At 43.8% G+C, this 15,656-nt stretch overlaps 1 protein-coding gene across 2 annotated transcripts in view; it reads right to left on the bottom strand.

Annotated features, from left to right (window-relative positions):
- Positions 1 to 15,656, bottom strand: part of POLR3A (RNA polymerase III subunit A) — a 316,237-nt gene that overhangs the window by 110,673 nt on the left and 189,908 nt on the right. For both annotated transcript variants that reach the window (XM_085604841.1, XM_085604831.1), the window contains exons 18-19: positions 9,602 to 9,720; positions 7,851 to 7,988 (exon numbers count right to left, since the gene is read on the bottom strand). In XM_085604841.1, coding sequence (XP_085460967.1) covers positions 7,851 to 7,988; positions 9,602 to 9,720 — 257 coding nt within the window. The remainder of the gene's footprint in view (positions 1 to 7,850; positions 7,989 to 9,601; positions 9,721 to 15,656) is intronic.

Genomic DNA, 15,656 nt, shown 5'->3' on the forward strand with positions numbered 1-15,656 from the left:
GATCTCGCCTATAGTCCATAACCCTGACTTTACACCGGGACTGGACTCTGCGAGGTTCCGACACTGGACTAAGGAAGCATGCCGTTCTATAGGTCACTGTTTCGATCTTACAGGGCCCTGATCCTTTACCGATCTTTGCAAGGATCAGGATACTGGAAACGGAGCGTAATCGGTACCTACAGGTTCGACACTGGGTTGTACATTGTGAAGTGCGGGGGGGGGGGGGGGGGGGGGAGGCACGGAGAGGCACCTTACTTCATTTGAGAAATGGCTGCTCACACAACACGACACACATTTGACCTCAGACTTATATAAGTTTATCAAACACACCCCTACAGCCAGGAAGACTCCAGGTCAGCTGCGCTGGGAAGGGGAGCTGGGCTGAGCCATTACGCAGAAAGAATGGAACATTTACTATAGGGCCCGACGACAGCCCGCAATTTAGGCTCCACCGAGACAGCAACTAAAGTGGCCACCTATTGGTACCCAACCCCCGTTTGACTTCATAGAGGTAACCCTTCTCGCAGTCCGCAATGTTGGAGCCTGCGGCTCGCTGGGTACCCTTACTTATTTGCTGTGGGACTGTCCCTTCCTAGGGGCATATTGGCAGCAGATCCGACGATGTCGACTCCCACTTTGATACCCAGATCCCCCGCTTCCCAGTATACGTCTTTCTGGGCCTTCCAAACGCTATTACTTTCCCCCTTAAATCCCGGAGGGGTAAACAGATGGCACTAGCCCTGGGGGCAGCGGTTCAAAACATACTTGCCCACTGGGGTAATAAGACGGTCCCAACTCGAGTGGGGTGGCTCCATAGATTGTGGGGAATATTGGGGATGGAGAAGATCTCACTTTCTCCGACACCTCCAGGGGCCTCCTTCCACGACCTGTGGGAGCCTTTTCTCACTGACGTCAGAGTTCACAGAGCTCACTTGCCCCAAATACTTGAGGCTCCTGCAACTTGCAGACCCCCCTAAGCAACCAGCCCTTAACACTCCTGCTACTTAGTGACTTCACCCTTGTGGGTCTACTCTTGTTCGACCTCTACATTCCCAGGTCATAGAGGTATACCCATTGCATTGGGGGTGGGGAGGGAGGGAGGGGGTTCCTTTTTATTGTTGTCATACAATTTGCCAGATGTAATAATTTCACTGCCGGATTGCATTCCGATGAACTAAGAGCATATTGGCTTGTTTGTTTAATCTCGTCTTGAAAATTAATAAAAGAAATTTAAACAAAAGGTATTATTTTCAAATGCTGACCATTTTCATAGCCACATCAATTAAGATTTGTTATTAAAAAGTCCTTCCCTAATTGGTCTTCCTAAGATACAAATGCACAAATTTAAACTAGGAGAATTATGTGATTTGTATAACTCACCAATCAGCTTTCCGGGAACACATTTCTGCCCTTTATTAAAGGAACTACCCTGCCTGAAAACAAATGGAGCTTCATGGTCAAGTTCTCTGCATTTAGCACTTTGGCACAGAGACCCCCGGAAGATTGTTCCATGGCTCAGAAAAGATTAAATACTTCTTTAGGTTCCCGAAAAATCAATGTAATGAGCTACTTTATCAAATACATGTTCCTTCCATCAAGAGAACCAGATTTGGGTGTTGCTCACTGAGTTACTTGCATTTGCTATGTGCAGCGACTTATCACAGACATGAAAATGATGTAAAAGCACTGAAGAAAACGACTGAAGACATTTCCTTTTAGACATTTGTCCAGAATTGTATGCAGTTGTATTAACTGGTCTGTCCTGACCACCTTCTGCACTCTATTTGAGTTCTACTGCCTGTAACCATATCCTTTTGTATTGATGGGGTTAGGATGGCCGATTTGGAAACTATCAGTGTTACGTAAATAAAATAACAGTCCACAATTCTGCTTCCTCTCCTATTACTCATTGACCTTATTCTGGTCTTTGAACATGTACAGCACTCCGCTACATTTTGGCTAGGTTTCCGCTACAGAAACATCATATACATAAATACAAGCTACATTTGCAATGACTGCCTGAAGATTTCACTAGTACGTCTCTTGTATCTAATTCAGTGACAATGACATACATAGATAAACTATATAAACAGCAAATGTAATTAGCCATTGTTAAAACACACAGGTCCCTCACTAGGAAACCCACATGTGGGATGGAAAGGCTCGGCTTCACTCTCGGAAAATCAAATGAAACAGTAAAGGACGTTTGACCCTTTTGCATGTCTTATTGTGAGGAATAGAATAGGTTACTCTCCTAACTTACTCTCAATTTCAGTTCAGGAAGTAGTCTGTTGAGGATAATGAGCAGCTTCTTCTTGTTGCATCATATTCTCATACAGAATTCAACTGAAGTCATAAGGGAGTAGAGGTCTCATTAATTAAAAACTAAGGCAACAATTCTAGAGCAATACTAAAATGGCAACTCGATTTGTCAGCACTTAAATTCTCACATTGGAACTACAATTTCATAACCTACTAACTGAAGCTCCTAATTAAGTGGACTGTAGTTTAATCATAAAGAACAAGTTACTTACCTTGTATTATCTGGCAGAAACATAGTCGAGCCTCAGATTCCTTAACTTTTGAATTCTTTGCAGGCGTAAGACTGGATACAGAAAATAAATTCAGCAGAACCCCTGTGGGCGGGGGACGGTGGCTTACGACTGAGGACATCTACTCCAGTTGTGACGTCAGTGGAGTCATACGTCCCCTCCGGAGTGTGGATGTCAGTTTCTTTTGTGAAACCTTCCACTCCACAACGCTGAGCAACTATAGAAACTGTTTGTGGAAACAATGTGCCCAAAAAGATCAATGTATCTTTAAAACAATAACCAGAATATGGAAATGAATGGTATAGTAATACCAAACCAGAATATACAAAAAACAACCAAATGGTTTGTTGAATCACACAACTACGTGAAACAGTGATCACTGGTGTATAAAACGAGTGCTGAAAAAGGGTCTGACCCTTATACTACAGATCGTTTGCAGAGCGGGGAGGACGGGTAGGGCTTTAAGAAATCTGCAGCTAGACTAGATCTCTACCAGAAAAAGTGTTAGCGAAGGTGAGTAACTTGTTCATCTGATAAAGACATCTAGCCGCTAATTCCTTAACTTTTGAATTAAATATCATAGCTATATCCACCCGGAGGAGGGTCTGCAAACTAATCCTACAAAAGTTCTCAGAGAGAACCAACTGGTCGAAGCTTAACCAGAGACCAGACATGCGTAGGAATTAGATGAACAGGAGCATTGGACTTCTTACAAAAAGTGTGTCAAAGACCACAGACAATGCAAGTAAAAATAACCTTACAGGCACAGAACCACAGTGTCCCAAAGGTAGCAAAAAATACTGTGTCAAAAGACAACAGTCAACAGCATGAAAATGGTGCAAGACTCCCAAAATGTGAAGTGAGCCTATGGGCTGTGGCAAGGACCACAGTTAATGAGATTAAGAACAACCCTACAGGCACGGAAAGAAAAACCATGCTGCAAGGGCAATGGAATAACACTGTCAGAAGACAACAGATCACAGAGGGACAGCAGTACATGACCTCCAATGGGTGAAATAAGCCTATGGACCAGAGGCAATAACGAATGCCATCCAAACTACAATTACCTACCCCCTTAAGGAAGTTTTTCCAAGGAACCCCAAGAATAAACATATTCACCGCAGAGTTGAAAAGAACAAACCAAGTGTAAGAACTGATGCAAATCAAAATATATCCTTGAGGGAAGCATCATTACATAGTGTCTACTACAAGGTTCCACAACGCATAGAACCCGCAGAGACGGAAAAAGGCAATTACACAGATATGAATCTGCCACAAATAATGATCAATAAAATGCCAAAAACTTTATAGTCCTTAATTGACGTACATACATTGATACCATATATATACACAAATACATATATACATATACATATATATCTCTACACATATACATACACATATATATATATATATATATATACACACATATATATATACATACACACACACACACTTACAAGGTATGTCATACAGCTATAGATAAAACTTACAGTGAAAACAGTAGCAGACTGACGCTCATATTAAAATTTGCAAAAATATAAAACATATCCTGCTTTACTCTATATAGCAGAGCTATATCTAAAAATGTATAACAAAGGTAAATTACACCTGCGTATACACCATATTCTCCTATAGATAAAATGGAAGTGAAAATCTAGCTCATGATACCTATAAAACAGAAAAATGAAACAAAAACAAAAAGAGAGAAGGATCAACCCTCAATTGCACACCCTGGGCGACTTAGTCATTAAGATAATGCCGACTGCCCCAAAGTATCCCGAGAGGCTGGTACTACCATTATCCTAAAAGAAAACACATGAGAACGAAACCTCATCAACAGCACCTACGACCACACTTGGTTCAATAGGTCAAAATGAAGTAGTACCCATTCCATGGAAATCTCAACGAGCGGTATCAAATTAAAATATATGACCATCAGGTATACCAGACAGAACCAGAATCTTCCCATAGATCAGATGAGTGCTCATATACACATATAAATACTTAAAATATATATATATTGTTTTTATGGAACCCTAAAAGGCTGTAAACCACAAGGAGTAATTGCTGATTAGAGGAAGAAAATGTCCCCAAGGAGACAGCGAACACCCAACTTCCCAATACAAATAGGAGAAGTGCAACTACATCAAGCATATCAAAGTATATGAGATGGAAAACTCAGGATATTCTTAAGGAAGAAAAGAACCATAGAAGCCTGACACTGCATCCCAGATAACCTCACAAGCGGTGTTCATGGAACAACCATGTTTCCAAAATGAAAGTAGGTATACAACATAAAATCCAGAAATGGGGGATAATCATTAGTAATACTGACATACCACCAAATAGAGACCTTGAACCTAACATATGTAAAGCCTCTCAGAAAGACATAGATATCAAGGGACTGTAACCCCATGCACAGGCAAGGAACACACAGGGTTGTAAAGGCGGCAGAAACCCCTCATAGGGCATCCTAATCTTTGTCAAAATTCACATCACAGAAAATTAATCCGTATAGCATCTAAATTAAAAGAAAAGTGCACCCATCAAAACTTGAAACAAGGTCCGCAGCCCAATGAAGGACTACTAAAGTAGAAATCCAGAGTGAACGCAAATAACAAACATACACTCTGAATAAAAGGTCCCACAAGGAGCATAAACAAGATGTACCTTTAAGAGATGCTGATAGTCAAAAGTAATGCATACCAGCATACCAAACTGCTTCCAAATAAGCATGCGACATAGGTAAACTTTCTAACCCAAAGAAATATCACAAGTCATTAACCTCTTGAGCATGTAGCCCATCATCAGAGCAAAAAAGGATGAGAAACGTACGCAATAGGTAACCCCGTAACCCATAATCTGTCAAAGACAGTTCTTTCAAAACAAAAAAGCCTGTTGCCCCAGGAAGACCACATCGGGTGTCATCAACAGGTGGAGCTTAAACCACCATGACACTGTCATAATATGGCCGACCCTATCGAAAACCAAAGATTAATATCCCTCCTGGAAAAGGGAAAGAACAAAATAGGTGTATAATTAGAAAAAGAGAAGTTAGGCCTGTGTCTCACGGAAATGCCGTAAAGCTGAGTCAGCCTGGGAACCAAAAAGATGGGCGCCATCAAAGGGCATATCGACCAAGGCAGCCTGGACCGCTTCTGCAAAACCTGAGGTCCGTAACTAGACACAATGTAGTGCCAGAAAGAATGCCATGGCCCGACCTACCGAATCAGTGGTATCCATGCCACATCTAATAATCAGCTCAGCTGCCTGTTGTCCATCCCTATCGAGCTGTTCAAGATTAGGTCAGAGGTAATTCGGAAGTGTTGGCAACACAATCCGTAAGGAATCCCACAATGTGAGAAAAATGCCCAACACCACAAGATGTTAGTGGACGTTAAAGCAGAACTAGTAGATGAAAAAATATGTCTGCCACAGGAATCTTGCGCCTAGATTCTCTATCTGATGAAGCATTAGGCAGAGAATCCATATTCTGAGAGGCTGACGCAGCCTGTACCACCAGACTACAAGAAATAAGATGCCTGAGGAGACAAGATAGATCTCCAGGAGCAGGCAGGTGCCTGCGAGATACAGCACGACCCACTGAAACCCCTGTATCAGGCCTAGCCCAAGTACCCAACAATATGTCATACAGTGCCTCACTATATGGGAGAACAGCAGGCTCCACCCCTAGCTGACCCTGATAAAGCACATCAATTAGGGAATCAGTAGATTTCGCTACCGGCAACTCCATACCACAGCCACCCTCCTAAGAATCTCTATAAAGGTGAAACTTACCTCAGTAGCAACGTTAGGAGGGAAGGAAATCCCAAAACTGATGACGATTCCAGTACACTAGCCTCCACAAGTGCAGACAACCAACTCTCTTCCAAAAGCAAAAGCCCCAATTCCTCTGTGTCATCACCAGAGGCAAGCGGTAAGACAATATTCCCAATAGAGGCTTCCATAAAATCGGCACCGGACTTTGTCCGATGCCGAGAAGGTGATTCTCCGAAGTAGATGGAACGGCCTCGATCTGCGCCCGCGACATTGCTCCTGGAGTCGGCTGATCAAGGATGGATGTAGAAGGTGGAGGCCCAGAAGGGTTGTGCGCCAGAGTCGAAGCGGAGCCTGCTCACGCCGTCTGGTGCGGAGCCAACGACTCTGTAGGCCCAACCGCTGCAGAGGACGAACCCAACGGCGTGGCTCCACTGACCTCCTTAGGGACGGCGGCACTCCAGAGGAAGGTGAGGGCTCAAAGATGAGATGTAGAGAGTTATAGTACTCCCTCATCTGGGCCTTCGATGCCCCGGCTCCCGGAAAGTTGGGCAGGCGCGGTGTGGAGTCGTGTATAGCCTTCCTCAATCAGGGAGTGAAGGAGCTGTGGGAGAGGGAGACTTCCACTGCCTGTGCTTACCTTGAGACGTCGAAGGAGAGCGACGTCCCTGTGATGAGCTCCAGCTCCTAGATCGGCCCCATGAATGTGCCTCCGAATGGGTAGATGAAGACCGAGGCCGTGTAGTCTCCGAGGACAGCGACAGATGCACCAGCAAGACCTTCATACAGCGTTCCTTGAGCGCCTTCGGCTTCAGCTTCTGGGAGGAATCGCAAAAACTGAATCGTGGTGTTTCCCACACACAAATGGAATAAGGGTCTGTAGCAGACATCTGTCACACTCATGACCAACAAGGCTTAAAGCCTGACGACATGGGAAAAAGGCACACTGTTCCCAACCGACAAAAACTGTTGAAGTCGGCTAGAAAAACTGGCCTGATGAATCGCTTCTCTGGATCTGCGTTGCAGCGTGAAAAGAAGAAGCGGACTTCTGCGCGCCAAAGGGGACTTATATGACTCCACTGACGTCCCAACGGGAGTCGACGTCATCACGGAGGCATATGGCGCAGTCCCCCGGCGCGCAGAGGTACTACTGAAATTCTTTTCCGGGTCCAGTCTGATGCCGGGGAAGAATTCAGAAGTTAAGGAATCTGTGGCTAGATGTCTTTATCAGATACCAGTACTTAGTCGCCAGTTCTCAATCTCCATAGCTACGCAAGAAGAGAGGCATCAGAAGTCTTGGAGTCTTCTCCAAGGAGCTCCTTACTGAACTGAATGGTTAGCATCTTACAATGATGAACAGGTAATCTCTTACTTGCTTTTCTTTTCACTTTCGCCACTATTTAATTTTAGAAGCCGGAACAGAACTCTAGTAAGAAATACAGCTCACAATACTGAATGGTAAAAGCCTCAATCATATCTAGGAAACTGAAATACAGCATAAGCCAGTTCAGAGCTTACCTGCATGTATCCGGTTTCTGCTGTTTTTACTGCAGTGTCCACAAGGCCTTCCCGTCCAGCCATGGTGTGGAAAAAGAACTCAGTAGGCGTCAATCCAGAATAGAAACTATTTGCAACAAAGCCTTTGGCAGCAGGTAGCTAGAAGAAGAGATGGAAGAAAAAGGACATCAGCTGCACAGAAGAAAAAAAAGTTGACAAATATAGCTGTGGACACATATTCATCAAGACAGCACCTTAACAGCTGGAACCCTCTAGCAAGGGATGTCACAGACACTGGAAAAAGTAATTCTCTTCATGGCGCCCCAAGCTGCAATCTCGGACAATGTCCGACAACATCCCAGTAGGGACAATGTGATGCACAATTCGAATAAAGGCAATGTTCATTTTACAATATGATCTAGATTCAGGAATCACAGATACTCTAATTAGATTTCCACCAACAGGGGTGCTAGACCATCAGATTTTAAGCTTTTTTCCATGCAACTAAATAAGCATAGTCATACTGCTTATAATTTCATGCAAATCAACAAAGTAGTGTGCCATAAAGTATATTTGTGAAACACAGACAATCCGTGGGCTGTCTTGAGGCCAACTACATAACAATAACATGTTTTAGTTACACAGTTCTAGGTTGTCAACCTCTGGAGGATTGAAGGCTGAGTAGCCCTGTCAAGATTCAAATCTGGAGCAAAAAGAAATCTCTATAATGGTTGCTTTAGTTTATCAAACCACCAGAGCCTTCTTCTGCTGGTAATCTTTCCGGCAGCTGTCTATGGATCATTTGAAATTAACATATGAAATGTGCTCAAGCAGTAAATGCTGATCTGATCTCTAACTATATTTATGTTAGGTTTTGCAATTCTTTTATAGTGCAGCATTTGCCAATTACATGATCTCTTTGGAGCTGTTGGGGTATCATAAGCAGCAACATCTGCAAGTGATGGGAGGAGACGCCACAGAAACAACAGCCATTTGACACTTCACCTGGAAGAGTTTGCTAAAAGATCTATAGGTTCTGTCATACTCTGAAGGTAGCAAATTGGTGCTCTTTTACACACAGACTTATGGTCCCGCACCAGGATACATAAGCTTAGAAGAAATAACTATTTACTAACTTAAAGCTGTACATGATGAAAATGTGTACATGGAAGATGTCCAGGTCCCAGAAGACCTTGGAAATATGCCATCAACCCTACTGTAGTTAACAGGCAAATGAATAGAAGATCAAACGATAGAGTGAAATGGGAAGCAAAGCTTATTTTCATCACCAGAACTCCACAGATTGTTTGAGAGTGCTGAAGGAAGGACGTTGGTAAAGTCTAAGTGATTCTGGGTGTTTCACAATGACCTGTGTCTCGGGGTACGTGATGTTTCAGGGATGCCATCACCTGCGGTTATATATAGTGCCTCATGTGACTTACTCACCTGCTAAGTATACCACACACCTCCCTAGAAATAATTTAGACTGCAATTCAGGTCCCTTTGCTACACTAGCCCTTGCATCAGTGTGATAAATGTTTAAAAACTACTCAAAGCTACTTAAAAATAAAAAAACTTCTAAACCGCTTTGTCAAACAGAAACCCTGCTTGAAGACAAAAGCACCCAAACCGCTCCCACGAGCACAGTGCTTTTGCATGTCTTTTTATAGCTAAGTGTAGAATCCTGCCCACTTTTGCCTTTCATGTCATGTAAATGTCCCTCTTGGGCCAGAAACAAAACAAATGTGTAAAAGTCAATGGGAGACACTTACCTTGCAGTGCTTCTCAAAGTGGGGCAAAGAACGGTTCTCAAAGCCATCTGGCACCCTGGACCCGCTGATCGCCTGCTGTCCGACACAGGCGATCATCTGGGAGATGTTAATGAAGGAACCTGAAAAGAGAAGGGTTATCCTTTAGGACCATACATGACATACTGAAAAGAAGAAGAACTCTCCAGATGTTAACTTTTTAATCAGAGGTTAAAAGCTGGAGAGTTTAAAATGGCATAAAATGTTACTGTAGAAATCTGACTGGCAGTGAACTTCATGCCACGTTTACACCGGCGTGCACTCTTCCCGCTGTGCCTCCCTTCCACCCACATGCTGTCAGGGCCGACTTTAGCGCTGGTGGAGCCCAGTGTGACAATGTTTGTTGGCGTCCCCCAGGGTCGCCCCCCACACGCTCCCTCACTACCACCCTTTAACAGTGCCCCCTCAAGTCTCCATCATCACTCTCTCTCAGATGTATTTAATTAGTTATATAGTGCCACCTATACCAGTGTAGGGTGTAAAAGCACTTTACATCACACACACACACATTACACAGAGACAAACAATCCTATGTGTGTAAATTCGTGTATGGAAAATGTTACATAAGCCAGAAGACTACAAGGTGAGTCACATGTCATTCACTCTGGTAGACAGTATAGTTCAAGAGAGCTTAGTCTGTAGAGGAACAGACTCAGAATTTAAAACATAATTCCATGGTTGGTGGTTACATTTAATAACAAGGATTTGTTTTTAACGAAATGAACCATTTTTGAAACATTAGAATAATGAAAGACGGAGGAAATCATAATGCTCAAATCTATACCTTACAGTTTGCATGCAGCTCTTTGATGACAGTTATTAGTTCACTGTTCCATGTTAGGATTTTAACATCTACACTGCTTGTAAGAAAAGGATCGCTCTGACAAAAGCACTGACCTATTCAAACAATATGCACTTTGTGATCTGCATGGTACACATTCTTTGCAGCAGACACATTAACCCTCTGCGCTACCATAAAATGAGTTAAAACTTCCACTTGACAAAACTCCTTCTCTCTCCAGGAAGAACATTAATCACCGTGTTAGCTTGACATTTTTATTTTTGTATGAAAATTGCAGAGGCCAGCAATGCAGCAGCAGGTGCTTTTAAAGCCATAAAATACTTTCAAACGCAGCGCCCCCTGAAAGAGTCAGCACCCGGTGCGGTAGCACCAATCGCACCGCCCTAGAGCCGGCCCTGCATGCTGTGCCCTTAATTTGCAGAGACCAGAGTCAAGAGGAGGGAGAAATGAAACAACAGATACCTTTCCCATGAATCAAGAGACATGGGAATTAAATGGGCCAAGTGGATGGCAATATATAGAATGTATAGGGATGAACAGATCAACTGACAGCCAAGAATTTGTCAGCCTGGTTCTCCCTGTACCTTGTAGACCCATAGACTCTGGCTAGAATAACACAGACACCATCTGTTTAGTATTGGACCATCAACTGCAAACATTTCAACTGAGATACACTGGAGTCACATTCTAAATAAAGACCTGAACCTAGGAGAGACAGCCACCAGAGTAGCACCCATTGGTGTGACTTTTCAATGTTGGCAATGCATTCACTAGATAGATGAAAATATTTATGGGTTTATGAGTGCATATGCATATTCGTCTGTCTTTATGACCCAGGACAGGCATAATCAAAGCCAACGACTTGTGTTTGGTGGCAAATTCAAGGTACCCTGTTCTGTACGTTTTTACAGGTTTTCCTATGCAACTTCCCCTGAGAGAGGATCTCCTTTGGTACTTTTGTGCTGGAGGATGTTGTGATTGGTACTAGTATTTCCTGGGAGCAAAAACTATTTTTATCACCAGAGCAAGAGAGCAAGACACTGAAGTGAAAAAAGAGGAAGAAAGGGATAGGAAACCAGACAAAGGGAAAAAGCAAAGATGAAAAAGAACCTGCAACAGTGAGGTAAAGAATCAGTAAGTGTAGAGTGATGAAAAGTAGTCTTGGTATTCAGCAACTAGCACATGCATTAAAGCCAATGGCGGGCTCCATTAGGCCCCTGCACTTTTCTTTTTATAACTGTGCCTATGTTTGATGGGTTCCTACATTGCTTGAATAGCTGGTTCCTTTGTGTAACATGCACTACACCATTCAGCAGGGTGGTGGGTGTTAGCATGTGAAACTAGAACAGTTTATAGCTGCTTAGCTGCTAAACTATTGCTACAATCATGTAACTAATTTCTTTTTCAGGGTGAACCCATTTGTGGTTCACACGCTGCAGCAGGAGTGAAAAATGTGAAAAAGCCTACAACGTTATTACCCTGTGTCTTAACTGAGCTTCTTTCCTGGCTGAACAGCCACACAATGTTTTCTAAATACAATTGTCAATGAGTATGTTGCTGCTGTTAAAATGCCATTAAGGGACTCATCTCAATTGTTAGCTAAAAAGGCTCTCTTTTTTCTTAAATGTGCTTTGGGCCTCATAATCAATATTTTGCCTGCCAAATTGCAACATGCTGTCTTGTTTGTACAATCTATTTTGTAAACACTCCCTTAGTGACTGGCTTCCCTTCATCTGTGGGGAACGAGTAACATTTTTGTGTTAGTCTGAAAATGTTAGTTTCTTCCAGTAATACTTCACCACCCTTCTAACACAGACATTTTGCAAAGCTTTTTTACATAGTGTTAGTTGGGTTTAGGCAACGACCTTGTAAACAGATCACTTGACTGACAAGGATATTAAAAACCATCTGTGGAATGAATTTTGGATTTCTTCCCACTACGACTGCACTGCAAATAAGGCTGTTCAACAATCACTGCCTGTGCCTGCAGAGAAATGGCAGCAATCAGAAAAGCTGTTTATAGTACAAGATATTTAAAAATTAGCTGATGCTTTGCTAACATGGAGGCAATATGAGACTCTTTGAACCAAATGTAGGTTCTATAATGGGACAGGTAGTGTGTAGGAGAGAAAGACCCTCTTTATTCTGTGTACAAAATGCTTTAAGTATTGGAATACAGAAAATGGATTTAACGTGGGTCCCATTTGTTTGCATAAATAGCTCACGAATAGCGGACAAGGGTACCTTAAGTGAAGCACAGCTATAACTGCATAGTGGCAAATGCAGCAGCAAATGCACGGGGTTTTGTTTTTTCTCTCACTTATATGGGACATTAACTGTGATGCTAAGATCAAGTTAATCATTTCCATAATGCTAGATAACAAGTTATATGTCTGCTGACGACTTCTACTGCCTCTGCTGTGAAATGGGCATTAGAGGAGGTCCTATGGCTTTCTGTCTCCTGTGTAGCGTTTAGAAAGAATGTCATGGCTGGTGTTATGTACTTTTGATGAATAGGGGTAAAAGTGGTACAAGGGGAAAAACCTAAATAAATGTCCCGTATCAACTCCGTGGCCATGTACTCTTGTGTCTCGGGATGAGGATACCGGATGAAAAGAAGTCTGTTCGGTTTTCCCTACATTGCAAACACGTTTTACCAAGTCCTGATCAAGATGAACTCATAGGATATGTGTCCCTATCTGCTTAACCCAGCTGCCGGTTCTTTCAATTCTCCTGGCAGATAGATGTATCAAATAAATCTGGTTGCGATTCACCTATTGCAAACTCTACTAAAACAATGTAGATAGCCCCAAGTCATGTTCATTGAGATACAACATCGTGGTGTTGTTCACGGTTTGTATATGAAACACAGACTTCTTTACCTGGCTTTGAAAAGCCTCCTGTGCAAAGTGTAACGTTTTCAACTCAGGTACGCCGTCCGATTGGGTCTTCCACAATCCCCTCAACTTCTACTTACAAACTATTTGCTCAACCCCCAACCTATGCACAATGTATCCATTGTTAATGCTACCACAGAAACTGGCTGTTTGAATTCCATCCTTTCATCATTTCCCAGCGCCCACCACTTTAGAGTTTATCCTCTTTGTTGGTGACATTCACCATATTCTTCCAGTCGCATGAATATTCTTAAGTCATTCCTGTACTGATGTCATGGGGAAATGAGCACGAGCTATTAAGCAGAAGTATGATGCCATCATTCCCAATCACTCCACCACAATCCTTTAGATGAAAGATTGCGACGTCTGGTAAAGGTGAACATGAGGTTGAAATGCCTGGATTCTTTTTTTTGTTTTTTAATTTCTTTATTGATTTTTATATCATCAGAAAGCCAGGACACAAACATTATATTAAGTATAAGCCAGTTAATTATATCATCAGATAGATCAATACATTTATGTTGGAAACAGCCCACTCCCACTCCGCAGGGTGGTGGTGGACTCCTCGAACACACTGTGGTAGCTTGGCTCGAGTGGTCAGGAAACAGGCACAGTGCTAAGCATACAATATACCCATACAATAACCATGCGTGCATCCGTTCCAAAAACGACTCTACACCGTAAAAATTATGAAAATATTCTTTCTTTATCTTTTTCTCTTAGTTGCTGATTGGAAAAATAAATAGGTCAATCACAATATACAAGTTTCAATTAGTGCAGGTCAAATAAATATTGGCTGTTTGATGAAATAAATAGGGGTGATCATAAATAACAGGGCATAAATACAAGTGCAATATATACAGACAATTAAATACTTTGAGGCAATAAATACTGTACCAATAAATATTGTACACCAACAAGTCCTGTGGACCTATAAATATAGTGCAGCGATAAATAGATAAAAATTCAATAAATACAGTATCCCCAATAAATAATTAAAAGTATACAGCAACCCTCATATAATCAGATGACACTTCACTTCTTAAGGGCTGATTTGGCCCAGGCACAGCTTGTAGGGTTGTGGAAGGCTTGAGGGGGGAGGCTACTCCCTGGCTGGGACAAGGCTGAGGCCTAAACTGAGGTAGATCAAAGGGGGGAATACCAATGCCCTGGCTTCCCTTCTCCACACAACCTCTCTAGGTCAGTCCCAGTTCACCCCAGGCACAGTCAGGTGGGTTTCAGCACCTCCCTAGCCCCTTAGAGCAGTCTCTCAGGTCTCCACAGGGCCTTAGGCGCCCTCTACTCCACTTACTGCCCTTTTTCTGATGTTCCGACGCCGCTGGAGTCGTGTCGACGCCGTGAGGCGGTTCCGGTTCGGTCTCGGCGGCCTCGGCACAGTGTCAGTTCTTTGTCGACGCCGGTAGGCGGTTCCGGTCCGATGTCGGTGGCCTCGGTTCGATCTCGGCCTCCGATTCGACGGCGTCGGGCAGTCTCTTCACGATGTCGACTTCGGGCGGCTCCGGTCCGATGGCGCTCTCGACTCCGATGACGTCGGCCGGCCTGGCCTCGATGTCGACTTCCGGCGACTCCGGGGTGCGATCCTCACCCCCGACCTCCGGTGCTCCTCCTCTCAGGTTCCGGGCGACTCCGGAGTGCGATCCTCACTCCCGACCTCCGGTTCACCTCTACCTCGGTCTCCGACGACTCCGGAGGGCGGACTTCACTCCTCCGATGACGCCGCTCGCTCGACCTCGGTTCACTTCCTCCTCGACCTCTGGTATTCCTCTCGACCCCCGTCGGCGCCCTCTCACGACCTCAGGCGGCTCCGGGTACGACGTCTGCTACTTCAGTCAGCGCCGCTTCTCCACCTCGGGCTCCAGGTCTTCAGGCTACTCGACGCCGGACTCCAGGGAAACCAGTTCTCAGGTCAGAATCTTGCTGTTTTCTTGGTTCTAAGGCCTGTTCCTGCTGTCCAGGTCCTTAGGATGGTTTTCTTCTGTCTTCTTCCCACACAGGGCTATAGGCTGGGATCCATCAGTAGGGACAAGTATCAAGGGTGGGTTTATGGACCCCACTCCAGGCACAAGTTTCCACCCCTGCTGCTTCACTCCTTCCTCCTTCACTGTTGTGCTCCTCTCTCTTCACCAGTCAGGTGCCAACTGCCAGCTCCAACTGCCTCTCTTGTCCTCCCAACATTCTAAACCGCCTCCAACGGTCACAGGGTTCTGGAAGCTCCTGGAATGTTCTGGAAGGTGCTGGTAGGTTCCAGTGGATGCTGGTGATGTCACAGGTGGCCACCATTTTGTGCTTCAGGCCCTCA

Source organism: Triturus cristatus, chromosome 1_2 (assembly GCF_964204655.1).
Source record: "Triturus cristatus chromosome 1_2, aTriCri1.1, whole genome shotgun sequence".
In the NCBI taxonomy this organism is placed as follows: Eukaryota; Metazoa; Chordata; class Amphibia; order Caudata; family Salamandridae; genus Triturus; species Triturus cristatus.